This window comes from Emericellopsis atlantica (assembly GCF_019669845.1).
Source record: "Emericellopsis atlantica unplaced genomic scaffold F5Z01scaffold_12, whole genome shotgun sequence".
NCBI classification, from domain to species: domain Eukaryota; kingdom Fungi; phylum Ascomycota; class Sordariomycetes; order Hypocreales; family Bionectriaceae; genus Emericellopsis; species Emericellopsis atlantica.
This window is the reverse complement of record NW_025764714.1, coordinates 84,994-100,293: the sequence shown is the minus strand read 5'-3', so window position 1 is coordinate 100,293 and position 15,300 is coordinate 84,994. Positions and strand designations below refer to the sequence as shown.

General features: G+C 55.7%; 8 protein-coding genes across 8 annotated transcripts; 3 read left to right on the top strand and 5 right to left on the bottom strand.

Annotated features, from left to right (window-relative positions):
• Nucleotides 1–534: 534 nt before the first annotated feature.
• F5Z01DRAFT_673748 (uncharacterized protein) lies at nt 535–1,460 on the bottom strand (the record flags this gene model as incomplete). Its single annotated transcript, XM_046264965.1, has 3 exons — nt 535–695; nt 771–962; nt 1,034–1,460. 3 exons carry the CDS (start codon nt 1,458–1,460, stop codon nt 535–537), a joined length of 780 nt encoding a protein of 259 aa, XP_046118517.1.
• Nucleotides 1,461–3,182: 1,722 nt separating this feature from the next.
• F5Z01DRAFT_636080 (uncharacterized protein) lies at nt 3,183–4,266 on the top strand (the record flags this gene model as incomplete). Its single annotated transcript, XM_046262187.1, has 3 exons — nt 3,183–3,426; nt 3,476–3,762; nt 3,832–4,266. The coding sequence occupies 3 exons, from the start codon at nt 3,183–3,185 to the stop codon at nt 4,264–4,266; spliced, it is 966 nt and encodes a 321-aa protein (XP_046118516.1).
• Nucleotides 4,267–4,587: 321 nt separating this feature from the next.
• Nucleotides 4,588–4,944, bottom strand: F5Z01DRAFT_673747 (uncharacterized protein; the record flags this gene model as incomplete). The annotated part of the gene is made up of 1 exon (XM_046264964.1): nt 4,588–4,944. The coding sequence occupies one exon, from the start codon at nt 4,942–4,944 to the stop codon at nt 4,588–4,590; it is 357 nt and encodes a 118-aa protein (XP_046118515.1).
• Nucleotides 4,945–6,364: 1,420 nt separating this feature from the next.
• F5Z01DRAFT_80885 (uncharacterized protein) lies at nt 6,365–7,424 on the top strand. The gene is made up of 3 exons (XM_046267154.1): nt 6,365–6,872; nt 6,922–7,113; nt 7,327–7,424. The coding sequence occupies exons 1-2, from the start codon at nt 6,612–6,614 to the stop codon at nt 7,000–7,002; spliced, it is 342 nt and encodes a 113-aa protein (XP_046118514.1). The 5' UTR covers nt 6,365–6,611; the 3' UTR covers nt 7,003–7,113; nt 7,327–7,424.
• On the bottom strand, nt 6,995–8,190 carry F5Z01DRAFT_80754 (protein-tyrosine phosphatase-like protein). Its single transcript, XM_046267153.1, has 2 exons — nt 7,485–8,190; nt 6,995–7,434 (listed from the first exon to the last, which is right to left on the bottom strand). The coding sequence occupies exons 1-2, from the start codon at nt 7,987–7,989 to the stop codon at nt 7,106–7,108; spliced, it is 834 nt and encodes a 277-aa protein (XP_046118513.1). The 5' UTR covers nt 7,990–8,190; the 3' UTR covers nt 6,995–7,105.
• Nucleotides 8,191–8,201: 11 nt separating this feature from the next.
• On the top strand, nt 8,202–10,348 carry F5Z01DRAFT_80647 (amidohydrolase family-domain-containing protein). Its single transcript, XM_046267150.1, has 2 exons — nt 8,202–8,835; nt 8,894–10,348. The coding sequence occupies exons 1-2, from the start codon at nt 8,311–8,313 to the stop codon at nt 10,232–10,234; spliced, it is 1,866 nt and encodes a 621-aa protein (XP_046118512.1). The 5' UTR covers nt 8,202–8,310; the 3' UTR covers nt 10,235–10,348.
• Nucleotides 10,349–10,355: 7 nt separating this feature from the next.
• F5Z01DRAFT_80659 (acyltransferase family-domain-containing protein) lies at nt 10,356–12,394 on the bottom strand. The gene is made up of 2 exons (XM_046267152.1): nt 11,295–12,394; nt 10,356–11,238 (listed from the first exon to the last, which is right to left on the bottom strand). The coding sequence occupies exons 1-2, from the start codon at nt 12,097–12,099 to the stop codon at nt 10,478–10,480; spliced, it is 1,566 nt and encodes a 521-aa protein (XP_046118511.1). The 5' UTR covers nt 12,100–12,394; the 3' UTR covers nt 10,356–10,477.
• Nucleotides 12,395–13,523: 1,129 nt separating this feature from the next.
• On the bottom strand, nt 13,524–14,956 carry F5Z01DRAFT_80656 (uncharacterized protein). The gene is made up of 2 exons (XM_046267151.1): nt 14,582–14,956; nt 13,524–14,530 (listed from the first exon to the last, which is right to left on the bottom strand). The coding sequence occupies exons 1-2, from the start codon at nt 14,840–14,842 to the stop codon at nt 13,622–13,624; spliced, it is 1,170 nt and encodes a 389-aa protein (XP_046118510.1). The 5' UTR covers nt 14,843–14,956; the 3' UTR covers nt 13,524–13,621.
• Nucleotides 14,957–15,300: the final 344 nt, after the last annotated feature.

Sequence of the window (15,300 nt, the reverse complement as noted above, 5' to 3'; positions counted from 1 at the left end):
GGCGAAGGAGGGGTGTGCCGCCTCATTGCAGCAGATCATACTCATTTGGTGAATGAGCAGACCGAGCGAGCACACGACCATAAGCGCCGGCCGACTGACAGGCCCCTAAGCGTTCTACGCGTATCCCTCTCATTCGCCAGCAAAGTCGTCGCATTGAACGGCGGCCCGACGGCGGCTGGTATATGTACTATATATGCGACTAGAGAAAGTGTCTTATACTCGAGGGTGATGCTGACGGCAGATTTTCGGAAAGGATATGCATTGCTTCCTACACTAGCGCAACGGCTGGAGCGGCGGCGCGATAGGTGGATTTGGTATTACATTTTACTCAGACAAACTGTAGTGTACAGCACTCCTTCTACATATTTGTGCGCTGTTTGTGGATTCGTTCATACACAGGCCGTGTAGGATGCGATCGGCGGAGATGCTGACTAGATGGGGCAACAGGAGGCTGTTTCGGCCGACCGACGGCTGTCGAATCTGCAACGGCCGCAGTGTCACTGACACGCATCGAACTAGGGCAACAGAAGGCGTTCACGCAGATTTGTTGCCCTTCCGCATGGGTTTGCCAATATTCCAACCCCATGATCGAAGCGTCTTGACCACCTTGGGCGTGATGGCCGCTGTCAGCGGAATGCGCACAAAGAAAAAGCTCTTGTGGATGGCGTAGGCCAGTGCCATCTGCGTCCCTAGACCTACACCGTGTCAGTCAGTCGGCCCGCTCGTGAAATCAACGTCCGTTAGGGCAAAGGGGGGGGTGATGGACGCACTCGCTGCTTCATCATGTCTCTCCTGCGCTTCCTCGACACCCCAACCGACCATCTCGGCCTTTTCGGTGGTCTCTTTGCTCCATAGCCGCTTCATGGTGACCTTGGCGGACTCCCAGTACCCGCGGATCGCTATGCGTACCGGCTCGGGGATAACGCTGGTGATGACTCCGACTACGAAATGCTCGACCCTGGCTGCATTTGGCGGTTAGCTCGGTCACATCGTCTTTCCATCCGTGGCCCAAGGCAGCCCATGGCATACGTACCGACGCGCTCCGTACCAACCGCTTTCACGAGAAGGAAGAAAAAGGGATAGTCAAGGATAGACAGCCCAAAGTATACCGCGACTGCTGCCTTGCCGTATTCCCTCGACAGCTTCTTGAATTTTGCAGACATGGACATGTTCTCAACCTTGCCGTCTCCTGTGTTACGCCGCCACGGCGAGAAGCGGAAGCCTCGCCTTGCCTGGGAATGGAAGGCTGTTCTTCCTGCCGACGGCAACGGGCGCGTCTTCCCTAGCCGAGACGCAGACGACAAGGTCGAAGTTGTCAAGCCTCGCGACGATTGAGCAGACAGGTTCCTCGCCTGGCCTATCCACAGCTGACGCAGCGTATCCTCCCACATCCTCGCCTGCGTCGCTGGGCTAGCTCTCCTCAGTGAGCGAGGCAGCGCTCCCATCCAAGCCTTGAACATTGTGACGGCCGAAGTTTGATCGCTGTGGGGGACGACGGCAGCGGCGGATGAAGTGTCGAAATTGTTGAATCTGTTGCTTCGCTTGGCGTACTACCTAGGTTTGCCCCAGGGTCTGGTTCCCTCTTCAACGATTGCGACGCGGCTGGAGTCTGGAGATAGCGGATTTTCGGGGTCGGCAAACCGGATTGCGTGGCGGCTTAGGCCGTGGTCACGAGATGTTGCAGCAAAACACACTCTCCCGGCACGAGCTTGGGTCCGTATGTTGACAAATTCGTATGATCCTCCGTATGCGTATGCGTACCGTGGCCAGAGCATTCCTCGAGTGAAATGGCGCCCCCTCTGTTCTCAGCGAAGCCGGGAAAAAAGCGTGATGTCAAAATTTCCGAATGCCGTGGTGGCGCGACATTGCAGGCAAGGGCCCGGGTCTCTAAGAGTGGGTCTCGGGGACGACCGTGTCCAATCACGACTGGGCGTTGTTGGCCCAGCGGTTTGGTCGTGACAACCTCACCTCAGGGGTTGTCTTTGTTTTCCTTCCCGTGGACTGCTGTCCTCAGGTAACACTACCTAATATCAAGAAGACTGCGACAGTTTCCCTGCTACTCATGCAATATTGTTCGCGCGGCTAGCAATCGCGCTCTTTGATCTGTCATTCTGTCATTGATATGACTGCCAACACCATGACCATATTGTGACTCAACAAACGACACCTCGCATCTTCAACTGGAGCATGTGTTCTCGGAATGACTTGATCGCAAACGGATAGTTTGTCTGGGGCAATTCGTAGAAGCTGATTCAGGACAGGAGTAGCAGCGAAGTACTTGCACCATCGTGACAAGGCTTGGTGAATGCCACCGACCTGTTCGAATGCTTTCTGGCCGCCACTACCATAGCTCTGAATGACCTCAGATTCCAGCGAAGCTGCCCTCAAACGAGTCCCACAATTTCCCTTGATCTCATGATCCCAAATATCAATGATTACAGGTACAATTACAACTCGGGATGATGAATTGTCCGCCTGACTCGTTCCTTCCCAATAGCAATGGTACATTGCCGGCATTCACTCCATCAAGGTGCCTTCAATTGTGAGAGGTGAATGGCTGCAAGAGCACACAGAGGTAACCGGGCTAAAGTGGCAGACTTCAACCTCTAACAACTGAGCTTCGCCTGATCTCAAGTTGGCCGGCATCGGCCAGTTCCCTCTCCTCGTCTTTGGTGCCATACGCAACAAGCTACTTGATTTTCAGAAACTCGACCGATACCGCTTTCTTTTGATCACCTGGTTTTCGCCCGGCTCTGCCACGTGGGTCTCAACGATTGTGCTTCACATCACGAAGATCACATCTACATCCCATGGATGCGGCCTCGCGCTCTCTATCGTCTGCGCCGTCTTCATGACAGGTCGGCATCGCTCATTTTGCCGGCATCTTTCTTCACCTACACGACACTCTTTTTAGCAACGTGATTATTGCTCCCTGCCGAAACAACTTTGCCATGCTCAAGAATACCATCTTCCGAGATGATGCCTCGCACAGGCCCTCAAAACGAACGTCTGAAACGCAGGATCGATCCAAGGGTGCTTCAAAGTATTTGAGACCGGATTTTCGCCGCGCACTCAGCACCCGGCTACGACTAGCTGGAACTCCGGAAACGAAGAGGGATAGCAGCCGCGGTCGAGTGCCGCCCTCTCCAGCAATCGATCCTTTTCGCATGCATCCGATCAACATGAAGCCATCGCATTTCTTACAATCGACTGCCATTTCTCGCAACAGTGTTGAGGCTATTGCTTCCCGCAGCCAGGGTGTTGAGAATATCGACGACAAAGTCAGCGCCATGTTAGCAGCCGCCCATGTACTGAGGCCAGCCACGGAAGTAGGCCCCTCGCAAGGATTCAAAGTGTCTCGCATCGTCGAAGGGGTATCGCACGCCATGAAGGTCGGAGCGAGATCTACCGAGGCCGGTAGGAATGGTGAGTGATCCAACCTCAACTTGCTCCCTTGTTTCTTACACCTGTACAGTCTCCCTAGATCAACACCTCGCCGCGTCACTCACGAAGCCGATCGAAAAAATGCATCTTGGTTATAAGGGAAATGCCCGCCGCGAAAGGGTTCAGCGTATCGGAGGGGGTAAAAGCAATGTGGCGTTCGCGCCGATACTTATTGACCCATTCTCCACAGAGGAGGGATTTGAGGATGATCTTGATTGCGGTGTTCTTTTCACACCTCCTGAGGGCTGCTCAACACCGCGCCTCTTTGGCCGTGGCAGACCTCCACGCAGGTCGAGACACTCAGAGGACAGCGACGACGTTTTTTCACTTTTCCTCCAATCGAGCATGGACCGCAGCGAGATGGGCTAGAAGCCAGACTCTCCTCAGGTCGAGGGCAACGGAAAGCGTGGGAAGCTGCCTGCAAATACACGTCATCCCGCAGGCGACGACACTCCTAATGATTTCAAACGAGTGAAGAAACATCCATCCCCCGACAAGCTGTTCCTGAAGAGCCTCGAACTAGCGCTCGAGAAATACAACAAGATGAAGGTGGATGGCGCGGCTGAGGACGACCTGGACGAGCTGGCCAGCAACTTCAACTCGCCTACTCGACCACTGGCCGTACGAGACAGCAATCGCATTTTGCATTCGGAGGCTATACCAAGCAAACAATCACGCAATGAAGGCAAGCAAGATCTTCCTAGGAAGCCACATCGGATGCGCCAGCCACACGAACATGACAATTTGCAATATGAAAAAAGACCAATCTGCCTATTCCGACCAAAAGATGCTCAGGCAGATGAGATGGACGAGCTATTCTGAATTTCATTTCTCGGGCGTTCTTCCAACTGCGACTCACGGTACCCTTTAGCCCCATCACACTTTCACTGAACAGAACATGGCATGGCAGGTGGATGAAGACGATGGAATAATCATAATTAATTCGCTATATGGTACAAACGAATCGGAAATTACCCAAAGAAGTATCGACGCAACGAAAACAAGACGCGCGGGTATCTGAACAAGGTGGTAATGGGTATATAAGTCCAGCGCAGAACAACAGCATCATCCATAAAGTCATGTATGTGGTCTTTCGTCCTCATGGATCGTCCATCCGGCAGCGCTATGCATGTGACGCGCGCCTTAGATGAAGCGGCGACGACGGGCGCCGCGGCCGTCCGTACCGTGCATGCGGCGGGTACCAGCAGCCTTCTGGCCGGGACGGTGGGTGAGGCTGCCCTTGAGCTTGAGCATGGCACCACTGATCTTGTCCTTCATGGTAGTGTGACGCTTGTGGTGGGTGACGGGCGCACCACCGCCAATGTGGTTGTGGTGGTGATGGTGGTGGTGGTGGACCTCAGTCTTGCGGGCGTGGTGGCGGGTGGAGGTTGTGGTGGGCGTCGCAGCGCGGCGACGGCGGGAGAAGAGGCCGCGGCGACGGGTGGTAGTCGCGGGGGCGGTAGTGGGAGCGACACGACGACGGCGGGTGGTGAAAGGCATGATGGTATTTGTTGTTGTCTTCCCAAGTGGGTGTTTGTCAAGTGTTGTTGTTTGGTGGTAGTTGAAGTCTTTTCTAAGACTCGTGCTCTGCAAGGTAGGTGTAAAAGTGTGTTGATTTGTGATACTGGATTAGAGAGACAAGCTTTTTATCTCGGAGGGAGACGGTCTACATATACTGTTCTACGGTCCTGCTTCCAGGCTCGAAACCTGGAGTAGGAGACCTGATGACGAGGCCAGGCTGTGTTTGGTATGATGCCATTGCGGCTACAGGTTGTCAAGGCTGTCAAGGGTCCAAGGGTCCAATCTCAGGTAATGGCAGCTGCCGATCATTCAAAGACATGCAGTTCATGATGCTGCGCGTGTCACGCGCTGCGCAATGCTTCCCAGTGTGGCAGCGGAGGATGGGCGTCGTTGGGAAGCAAAACTTGGAAAAAGGGGTTCAAGGGTCCAGCCGTCAGACGTCATAGGCCAGGGTCAGGGTAGCGGGAGTTGACAGGCATGGCGAACGAATCGGGACTAGCGCGGAGTTCAGCAGCGGGGCGGACAGGAATATCGATCATCCGGCCACACTGAGGCTCGCGATCGGTGATGTCATCGTAGAACCACGGTCAAACTTCTCGTGATAATGATCACCGCGAATGACAGCCATGACGGAAATAGAAACGCGTTATCCAAGGCGGAGGCGTTGCGGCTGATCCTTCCAAGCCACTCGAAGGTGCACGCTGCTCGTCTCAAAGACCCAAGCAAGTTCCGGAATGAATTGTCTGGTAAGCGCTGCGCTGACCGGCCAATGTCGCTGCTTGCTCCTATGTCGAAGCTGCCGTGTCGTCACCACAGATGTGTCAGCGAGACGTTGACTCCTCTCCCCGAACGTAGGAGACTTGTTGTACAGAAAAGAGCCCAACGGGCTTCAGTCCATCAAGCCATCTCACTCCCACCAAGGGTCCAAGTCACGAAGCTGCCGCACAATTTTGGCAAACTCACCTGATCAAGTAGAGCATCAGTTTGCCAAACCGTCTGTCGCCTCAGGAGCGTCTGCCTCAATGGCAAAGTGACCAATTTGGTGGTTGACTGACGTGAACCGTAGTTGAAGTACTCTGAAGCTCTGAGCGTGTTCAGACGTACGTCGCATCTTCCAGCTGCCACCTAAGCACGAGGATGAGTAACAAAATACCAGCTCAGATTGCCGCTCGTTGTTTCCTAATGAACCAATCCTTTTAACATGGATCCGAGTCTTCGAATGCGCGTGTTAGCAAATTGCGAGGTCGGTCTTCCAACAGCCTTCCATTCAGTCTTGGCGTTTAGATGCCCGGAGTGTCACGTCCGACGACAACAACGCTCAACGCAGCACTCATTGGGCGTTCAAGTCATCTCGAACCACATTACCGAAAGCTAATTGAAAAATGGAACAGTTGTTGCCCTTGCCGATGCCATTTCGGTGGGTTTGCTGAGTGAGGTGCTCTTGCTCATCGACTGGATCGAACAACTGCAGCATTATGAGATCATAGGGCCTCCATCGCGATCTCAAGGTAATTAAGGCACAAAACCCTTTGCTGGCCATTTGATCTCTGCTCAACTCATACCTTCGCCTTCAACACACTGAGCTACTGATTCTCACATTTCTCAAACCACTCACCAAACACCACACAACCACACACTCTCTCAACATGTCTGGCCAGCTCCCCGACAAGGACATCATCCAGGACCGTGCTGTCCACGGCCTCCCCGTCACCAACGACGAGGTTTCCCACATAGCCTCTGCCGAGTCCGAGCTCACCGGCACTGGCCCCATCAAGGGCGGCAAAGCAGCCACCGCCCAAAGCGTGCACGACAAGCAGCAGAACTTCCTCGAAAAGGCGGGCGATGTTGCTCGCAAGCCGGCGGAGCAGATCACCAAGGAGGATGCCGCCGAGGTGCAGAAGGCCGAGGTGAGTTGACATGTTGATGATTGACAAGACACAAGCTCACAAGGAACAGGCCCGGCTGATCGGAGGCCAGCCTGAGAAGGGCTCCATGTCGGCCAACCTGCAGTCCGCTGCCGACAAGAACCAGCAGTGAGAGAGGAAGAACATTAGAGGAGGAGCTTTTTGGGACGAATCATGATACGGATGCATAGCGCTGCTTACAACTCTAAATTCAATCTCATTGCTGACACACTCTCCTACGATCGTAGGTTCTTCTTGATTGTCTCCAGGTCCTCTGCAGAGAACCCAAGGCCCTTGGTAACATAGCCATCCCAGCTTCCATACTCCTTTTGCAGAGCTGTCTGGAACGCTACCCAATACTCTGCGCGCAAGTCGACAAGGTTCGCGAAACCTGGTGTTTCAATGTCGTCGATACCCAAGCTCATCAAGGCGAAATTGACCAGCTTATCGCGTACAGGCTCCGTGCCCAGCCGCGAGATGAGATAGTCGTAAACGATGTCGTCCTGCGCAGTGCCAGCCAGCTGGTTCAACAGACCAGCCACAAGGCCCGTTCTATCACGGCCAGCTAGCTATGTTAGCAAATCGATGGCCGGACCTCGATCAACATCGCCTTACCAGTGCAGTGAAACAGGAATGGTTCCAGAGGATGATCTCGTACGTGCCACAGAAGCTCGCGTATCACAGGTTTGTAGCTGGACGCAACAGTCATGAGCTGGTCCGCCCACGCCTCGGACCCATCCGCGGCGGCAAAGGCAGCCAGATCAGGGGCTGGATACTTTCCTTCGGTCTCGTACCAGACATTCTCCACGCCTTCCAGCTCGGGATCCGGCGCCGCTTCCCTCTCAGGGCCCCTCCTCAGGTCAAAAATCTTCTTGACATTGGCCTGCAGCCAGGCGAGGGCCTCGGAGTCTTGCGCGGCTTGCGCGAGGGCACCCGTGCGGAAGATACGTCCCGCAGGGATGGCGGAGCCGGGCACCGCGCCGACGTCTCGAAGGTTGAAGAGAGATTTGGAGGGGATGAAGGGAGGGCTTGTGATCAGTGGAAGGAGAGTCTCCTGGGGAATTGCACTGCGGACGTCGCTGGTGGCGAGCGCGAGGATCTCCTCACGGGATGGTGCCATTGTGAGGACTAGAAGTGGGTGCCTCAATGGGACGAGAGGAAGAATACGTAGGTTTCGGACAATTGAGACTATATACACAAAGGAGCCAGTATTTACATGGGGCAAGGGGTCGGGCAGCTACCTCGGTCCCAGATTCTCACTAGCTGTGCTGTACCGCTTTTCTGCGTTATCGGCCCACAGCATCGGTACCACTGTATCACGATTCACGTTTAGCCCTCGTCCCTTGGCGTTGACTTTCCGATAACCTGACTCTCACATTTTTCTACCTCAATACCATCTGCTTGACTTCGTATCACAGTCAGGGAGCCGTCGCGTAGGGCCATGATATTTCTAAGATGGGGCTGGGCCGCCTCTGTCCTCGCCCTCACCGCCTGCCAGACATACGCCCAAGAGGCCGGCACAGAAGACGCTGTCTACGCATACGATAACGTGCTGCCTCATATCGAATACCCATGGGAGGCACAGGAAAGCACTGGCCAGGCCGCACAGCCACACTGCTACAGAAAAGTCTACACCCTGGACCCTGATCTTGGTGAGGCCGAGTGCTTCACTGTTGATCCATATACTGGGATTTTCCTCGATGTGGGCTCGCAGGGTGCGCGCTTCGACCACATACAGAAAGTCAATGCTGTTGCCGTGCCGGGTTTGTGGGATGGTCATGGTCACCTCGCGCAGTATGGCGAGTTCCTACACACAGTGGACCTGTTTGATGTCGACTCGCCGCAGGACCTCCGAGACAGAGTAAAGAAGTACGTCCGAGAACACGGGAGCAAGATTGGCACGGCGGAGAAATGGATCAGGGGCGTTGGCTGGGACCAGGGAGTCATTGGGCGTATGCCCACGGCTGTAAGTCGGCATTATGTTTCTCGTGTGGCTCTTGTGACCTGGCACTGATGGTGTGAAGGACGACTTTGAGCAAGATCCTGAGCTGCAGGGCCTCTACATCATGCTCGACCGCTCAGACGTCCACTGCGCCCTCGTTTCAAACGCTGTGCTCAACCTCCTGCCCCCTGACCTACCCGATGAGATCGAGGGTGGCCTCATCGTCACCGACCCCGGTCGGGGCGTCTTCTGCGACAAGGCCATGGACATCATCACGCCTCTCCGCCCAAAGCCCACACGAACAGACCTGGTTGCAGAGGTAAAGACCGCCATCCAGTCCCTTCACAAGGTAGGCATCGTGGGCATGCACGACGCAGGGGCCCGCCCCAACACCATCCAGCTCTACGAAGAGTTGGCATCATCAGACCCAGACTGGACGCTCAAAGTGTACGCCATGATTGAGTGCGTGGAGCGCAACACGTTCTGCGCGGAGCAGGTGCCCCAGTTCACGAGACCGGACGGGAAACTCAGCGTCCGTTCCGTTAAGCTCTTTGCCGATGGCGCCCTCGGCTCATGGGGCAGCGCCATGCTCGAGCCCTACACCGACAGCCCCAACACCAACGGCAGTCTGCTCCTCTCGCCCGAGGACCTCCGAGACGTCGCTCTCCAATGGGCGCAGGCTGGCTACCAGGTCAACATCCACGCCATCGGCGATTATGCCAATCGCCTCGCCATTGACGCCCTGGAGAATGCCCTCCGACACACCTGTCCTGACACGGAGACGACGGCGCAGCTGCGAGAGTGTCAGATGAGCCTGAAGCGCCATCGCATCGAGCACGCTCAGATCATACACCCAGATGACCAGGTTCGCATGAGAAACCTGGGCATCATCCCGTCGCTGCAGCCTTCCCACGCTGTAGCCGACGCTCCCATTGCCGAGGAGCGCCTCGGAAAGGAGCGTTACGAGAAATACGGCTACCGTCATGGTTCTCTCCGCGCAAACCTCCCCATCATCGGCTCGGATTTCCCCGTGACACCTCCCAGTCCGTTGCGTGATATCCTCGCGGCGGCAAGCTACAACCGCGACCACAACGATGCGGACGGCGAGCGACCGTTTAAGAGGGAGGCGGTGACACAGATGCAAGCACTGGCCGGAATCACGGTGCATCCCGCGACTGGCTCGTTCCTAGAGCACAAGGCGGGCCGGATCCGACCCGGAAATTGGGGTGACTGGGTGGTCATCGACAAGAATGCCTTCAACCAGGAGCTCATTGACGATCCAGATGCGGTCATGGATCAGTTTGATGATAGACATATCCTCGAGACGTGGGTCAATGGCAAGATGGTATATCAGCGGCCCAACGCAGAAGCCGTTGTGCAGGAAGACCGAAAGGCGCCAGAGGCATCCGTCTCGGGGGTATGAGCAAGGGCGAGATATCGTTTTGCAGTGTCATGTAATCACTGTATGGTATTAGCCCCCCTCTAGCAGATAGAGAAGTGCCAGCCACCCCAAACACCTCCTTGTTCTAATGCAAATTACTATCCAAGGCCGTTCATCGTATATGGGGAGCAAGTGCCGTCGAAGAGTTCGACAATAACATATAGCCCCTGAACCTCAAGCAAACTCCAGAGAAACCCCTCTTCCGCTCATTAATTATCATCATCTTCAGCCCGACTTGTCCGCCAGCTTGCTTTCCAACCACTTTGCAAAGCGAACTGTCGGAATGTCGACGAGACGCCAAAAGATGTCCGCGCACCAAATGACCGTGGGTACGCACAAAGATGCCCCCAAGGCAAAGCCAACGTTGTACCAATTTCCATAGGTGCCCGTCCAACCATACACCCACGCCTCCCAGCGATAGCCGATCACATGCATGGCCGGCCCGTGGACGAGGTAGATGGCGTAGGAGATCTTGCCAAAGTACTGCACGACGGCCGTGTTGAATAACTTCTGCCACGGAGGTAGCTGAGACACGGCTAGGATGAAGAGGACGGCACCGGCGCTCTGCCAGTATCGGTACTTGTCCGCTCCCCACCACTCAGGGATCTGTGCTGTCATCCATATCCATCCTGGGGTAATCTCACCCCGCGAGTCGGGCTGGCAAAGCAGATACAGACTGAGTATCCCTAAGGCAGACCAGATGGCAGTCTTGATTTCGGGGTACGTTTTGACTGGCTGTCGTTCCTCCTGCGGCAGAAGAGGTACTTGGCCATGCGCCCCTCGGATCAGATCAACTTCGGCAATAAGCATACCGCACAAAAAGAGCACCAATTCCCATCTCGAATTCCGGTACGTATACCACGTTACGGTCAGCACTGTGGCGAAGCGGTAGAGGGTCCGTAACTGGCTCGTGGCAAAGATGACCAGGAATAGGAACATGGAGCAGCGATACTCGACCGAAATCGTCCACAGGTGAACATCATAGCCTGTGGAAAAAGGGGGTCAGCCGCAGCAAGAAAAGATCCGAGTTCATGAAACCGACCTGTGCTCCCACCATGGGCCGTCCAATCCCAGACGTGGATGAATTGGAACATGTTCCATGCCCAATCCCAAAACTGCTCATACGCACTGGCCCACCGCTCGGGATGAGGCTCAAGGACGTTCTTGTTGTAGTACGAACTCGAGGCAAAGTCGTGCGTTGCATCGTACGCCCCTGCTTGTACCAGCAGAAGAACCATGAATGTCGATATTATGGGCGGTATGAAGAGGCGAAACCAGCGCCGAAAGGTCAGCGAGCCCATTGTACTCGCCAAGCCAGACATGTCGTGGCTTCGAATGAGCTTCAGGGGTCGATAGGAGAGCGCATAGCCACTGATGACGAAGAACACGCACACAGCTGCCGGGCCTTGATACCAGAGGCGGAGAAAGGGCAGCTTGAGAAGGTTGTAGTTTGTCACATCGCAGCCCCAGCCCTCGGCGACGGTGAAGGCCTGGTACGAGTAGTGGCAGAAGTAGACAAAGAGCGCCGCGAGACCGCGGATGCCGTCGAGATATGCTGTCGGGTGCAGCTTGGCGGTTCGGAATTGCTCGCGGGCGTGTCGCCCCTGGAGGAAGATTGGGAGAAGAGAGACAGCAAGGCGGACGAGGATCAGTCGCCAGTGAATAGAGCGGAGGTAGGCCAAGGGTGCTGTAGTGGCAGGGAGACCCCATCGGGGTGTTTTTAGGTCAGTCTCGACATCGACGGAACCACCAGTTTCGCTGTCCGTGTCCGACATGGACTTTTCCGCCAAGAGACCCATGTTCTCTTCGAAAGAGTAGGATGACCGCTCGCTGGTATGGCCATCCATGCTGGGCGATAGAGTGGGTGATAGTTCGCTGTGCTGAACTGGACTAATAGCAGTCACAACTGGCTGTGATATCTACGGCCGGGCAGATTGATCGGGCAGGGCAGCTGCTTTGAAGGAGAGATGCACCATGTGAGTACAATGGCCCCTGAGGCCGCGCGTACGGCAATGACGTGAAGAGTGGAAGAGCAGTAGCAGACAGCCACACGAGGCAGCAAGGAATGCTGAAGCAAGAGGAGCGTAAAACAGATGGAGGTAGGGTAAGACTTTGGACGGGTAAGGCAGTGTGAACAGCAGAGGTAAGAGGAAACGCAGTCTCTGAACCTGCGAGGCCTCGTGAGCTGTGCTATATCGATCTCGTCTGTCAGGGCTCGACTATTTCTGACCTCGCCATACATCCCCCGTTAAAGTGTATATCAGTACTCCTGTTGGGTCTGCCTGTGTGTTCTCCCAAGGTGCCCGAGAGCATGAGGCCCTTGGACCCGGGAGGTAGGTAGAGATGAGACTGGTGCTTGATGTCTCAGGGGTTCACCGGTAGTTACCTGGGCAAAGATGGCTTCCATCTGCTAGACCCGGAATACTGATTCGTGTACATGGAAGCTTGCCTCCCCTTCTTCCCTCCGACTCTCTACCTGGAGTCCAAGTGGTCAACCTGGCATCATGGTAGGTACAGCGATGCCACCGAGGTCTCTTCCCTTTCGAGCTCGATTTTCCTTTTCCCGCCGGGAGAATGTGCAACTCATCATGGGCCAAGAACCGATCGGCAATGAGCATCTCACCTCTTGGCGACGCGACTAGGAATGATACCATCGCCGGCCGAGCAGGCAATGCCATGCTTTCACAAAAGCCCAGCCCAGCGTTGCCATGGGTGTGCAGAAACCCTGCTCAAGTAATCGCGATCTTCAATTCTCTCACCTTTGGATGAGGAATGCGGTTGCTGCCGTAGGAGATTCAAGGCGAGACATATGACGACTGGTGCAGTCTCACATGGCAAATACAGCCACCCAGGTGCGGTCTCTGGTCGAGAAAACCGTCCTGCAAATTCTTCAAAAAGATCGGCGGTTCCTTGGCATGGAACTTCGCTTTGAGGACGCAAGATCTGCATTGTCAGAAGCCCCTGAATCTCCCCTGCATACCTTGCCGACAGTTGCGCATAGTGAAAATGCATCGCAAAATGGTGCACTCGGGAAAAGTCCGATTCAATCGAGACGATCATGTCTTTCCCAGTGACCAATTGCCATTTAATGGCTAGACCTGCCGGAAAAGGTGCCGCGTTATAGTGACCGTTGCAGTCGCTGCTCAGACGTGAAATGTGCTGATTGTATTGCATTGCATTGTAAACGACTCGATTTAGACGATATCATGATGAAGACCAACACCGTTTTTCTATCGCAAATGAGTGGCGTGTAAAATCCAAAGACGTGCTTCGTAACCCGCATCAATCGTGCTGGACCCTTTCCTTTCCTACCCAGTGACACCAAACGCCGTTCCATGCTTCCAAATTTTCATAACGTGCAACCCTGTCTCAGTGCTCGAGCCAGTCCAAGAACTGAGGGGTAAAGTAGCTGACGACAATCGTCGCGCCAGCACGCAGGATGCCCTCCGTCGACTCGAACGCCATCGTCTTCAGGTCAAAGACGCCCGCCTTGGCACCCGCGTGGATCATGGCAAACTCGCCGCTGACCTGGTACGCCGCAACAGGCAGATCCTTGCCGAGGTCCTTGGCATCACTGATGATATCGAGATACTGGCTCGCTGGCTTGACCATGATGATGTCGGCACCCTCGCCAATGTCACGGGTAATGGCACGGCGGGCGAGGCCGCGACCACCGGGGGGCAGCTGGTAGCACTTGCGGTCGCCGAACGAGGGCACGGAGCCCGCCGCGTCGCGGAAGGGACCGTAGAGACATCCGGAGAACTTGGCCGAGTACGACATGAGGACGGTCTTGTGCGCAATGCCCTCCTCGATCAACTTGAGCTTGATGGCGCGGATGCGTCCGTCGTTCATGTCGGAGGGGGCAACGCAGTGTGCGCCGGCCTTGGCGTAGGCCACTGCCACGTCGGAGATGCGGTCGACGGAGAGCTGGTTGTTCAGGCTGCCGTCGTCGCGCAGGATGCCGCAGTGGCCGTGGGAGGTGTACTCGCAGAGGCAGACGTCGGTGCAGATGAAGATCTGGGGGAAGCGACGGCGGATGAGGCGGATGGCGCGGACGACGGGGCCCTCGGGGTCGTCGGCGGCGCTGCCCAGGGCATCCTTGGTGCCGGGCTTCATGGGCACGCCAAAGAGCATGACGGAACGGAGGCCCTTGCGGACGAGGGGCTCGAGGAAGGGCACGAGCTTGTTGACGCTGAGCTGGTGCTGGCCGGGGAGGGAGGGGACGAGGATCATGTCGTCGTCGCCATCGGTGATGAAGAGGGGGTAGATGAGCATGGACTGGTCAGGTTAGCCGTTGCAGCTCGCGACTACTGCTGTGTCTCCCCGTACCTTGGTGAGCTGGCGCTCGGCTTGCCACGAGCGAGCCAGAGGATGGAAGTAGCCACCGTGGAGCTGGCTGGAGATGTCGCCCGATATGCTCACGCTCGTGGCCGAGGTGCTGGCGTAGGACATGGCGCGTGAGATGTGCGATGTGCGATCGTCGACGGTAGAGGCGACTGAAGGAGCACCAGGACGGCGGGGGGCGGGTCCATTACCACCACCGTCGCGGTCGCGGAGGCTCAGGTCTTGGACGAGGCTGGAGAATGACATGTTGGATGGTAGCGAGGGAGATCGAAATGGCTGGAGCGAAGATGGCGGTCTGCCAGTCTAGGTGTAGTTTGAGTGGCGGGAGGGGGGGGGGCTTGTTCTGAGACACCAAAGTCGGACCCGTCGGTTTCGAATGACGGTGTCGGTATTCGAGTGGATGCAGGCAAAAGGAAAGGAAGATGAAGCAAGCGACGGCCGGGGGCGCAATGCGTGGAGGATGGAAGATGGAGGATGGAGGATGGGAATTCCCGTCTGTCGAGAGAAAAAGTTAATTGTGCCACCACCACCACCACCACCACCAACGAAGGAAGGCCAGTCGGCGTCGGTCGGCTTCGCCATGCCTCGGACCCTTTTGTTCGATTCATCAATTCTTGGAGCGGCTTCGGAGTCAACCGCGCCGCATGTTGCCCGACTTCTTTTATTATCCAATCAAATCCACCGATTTGGTCATTGTTGCATAT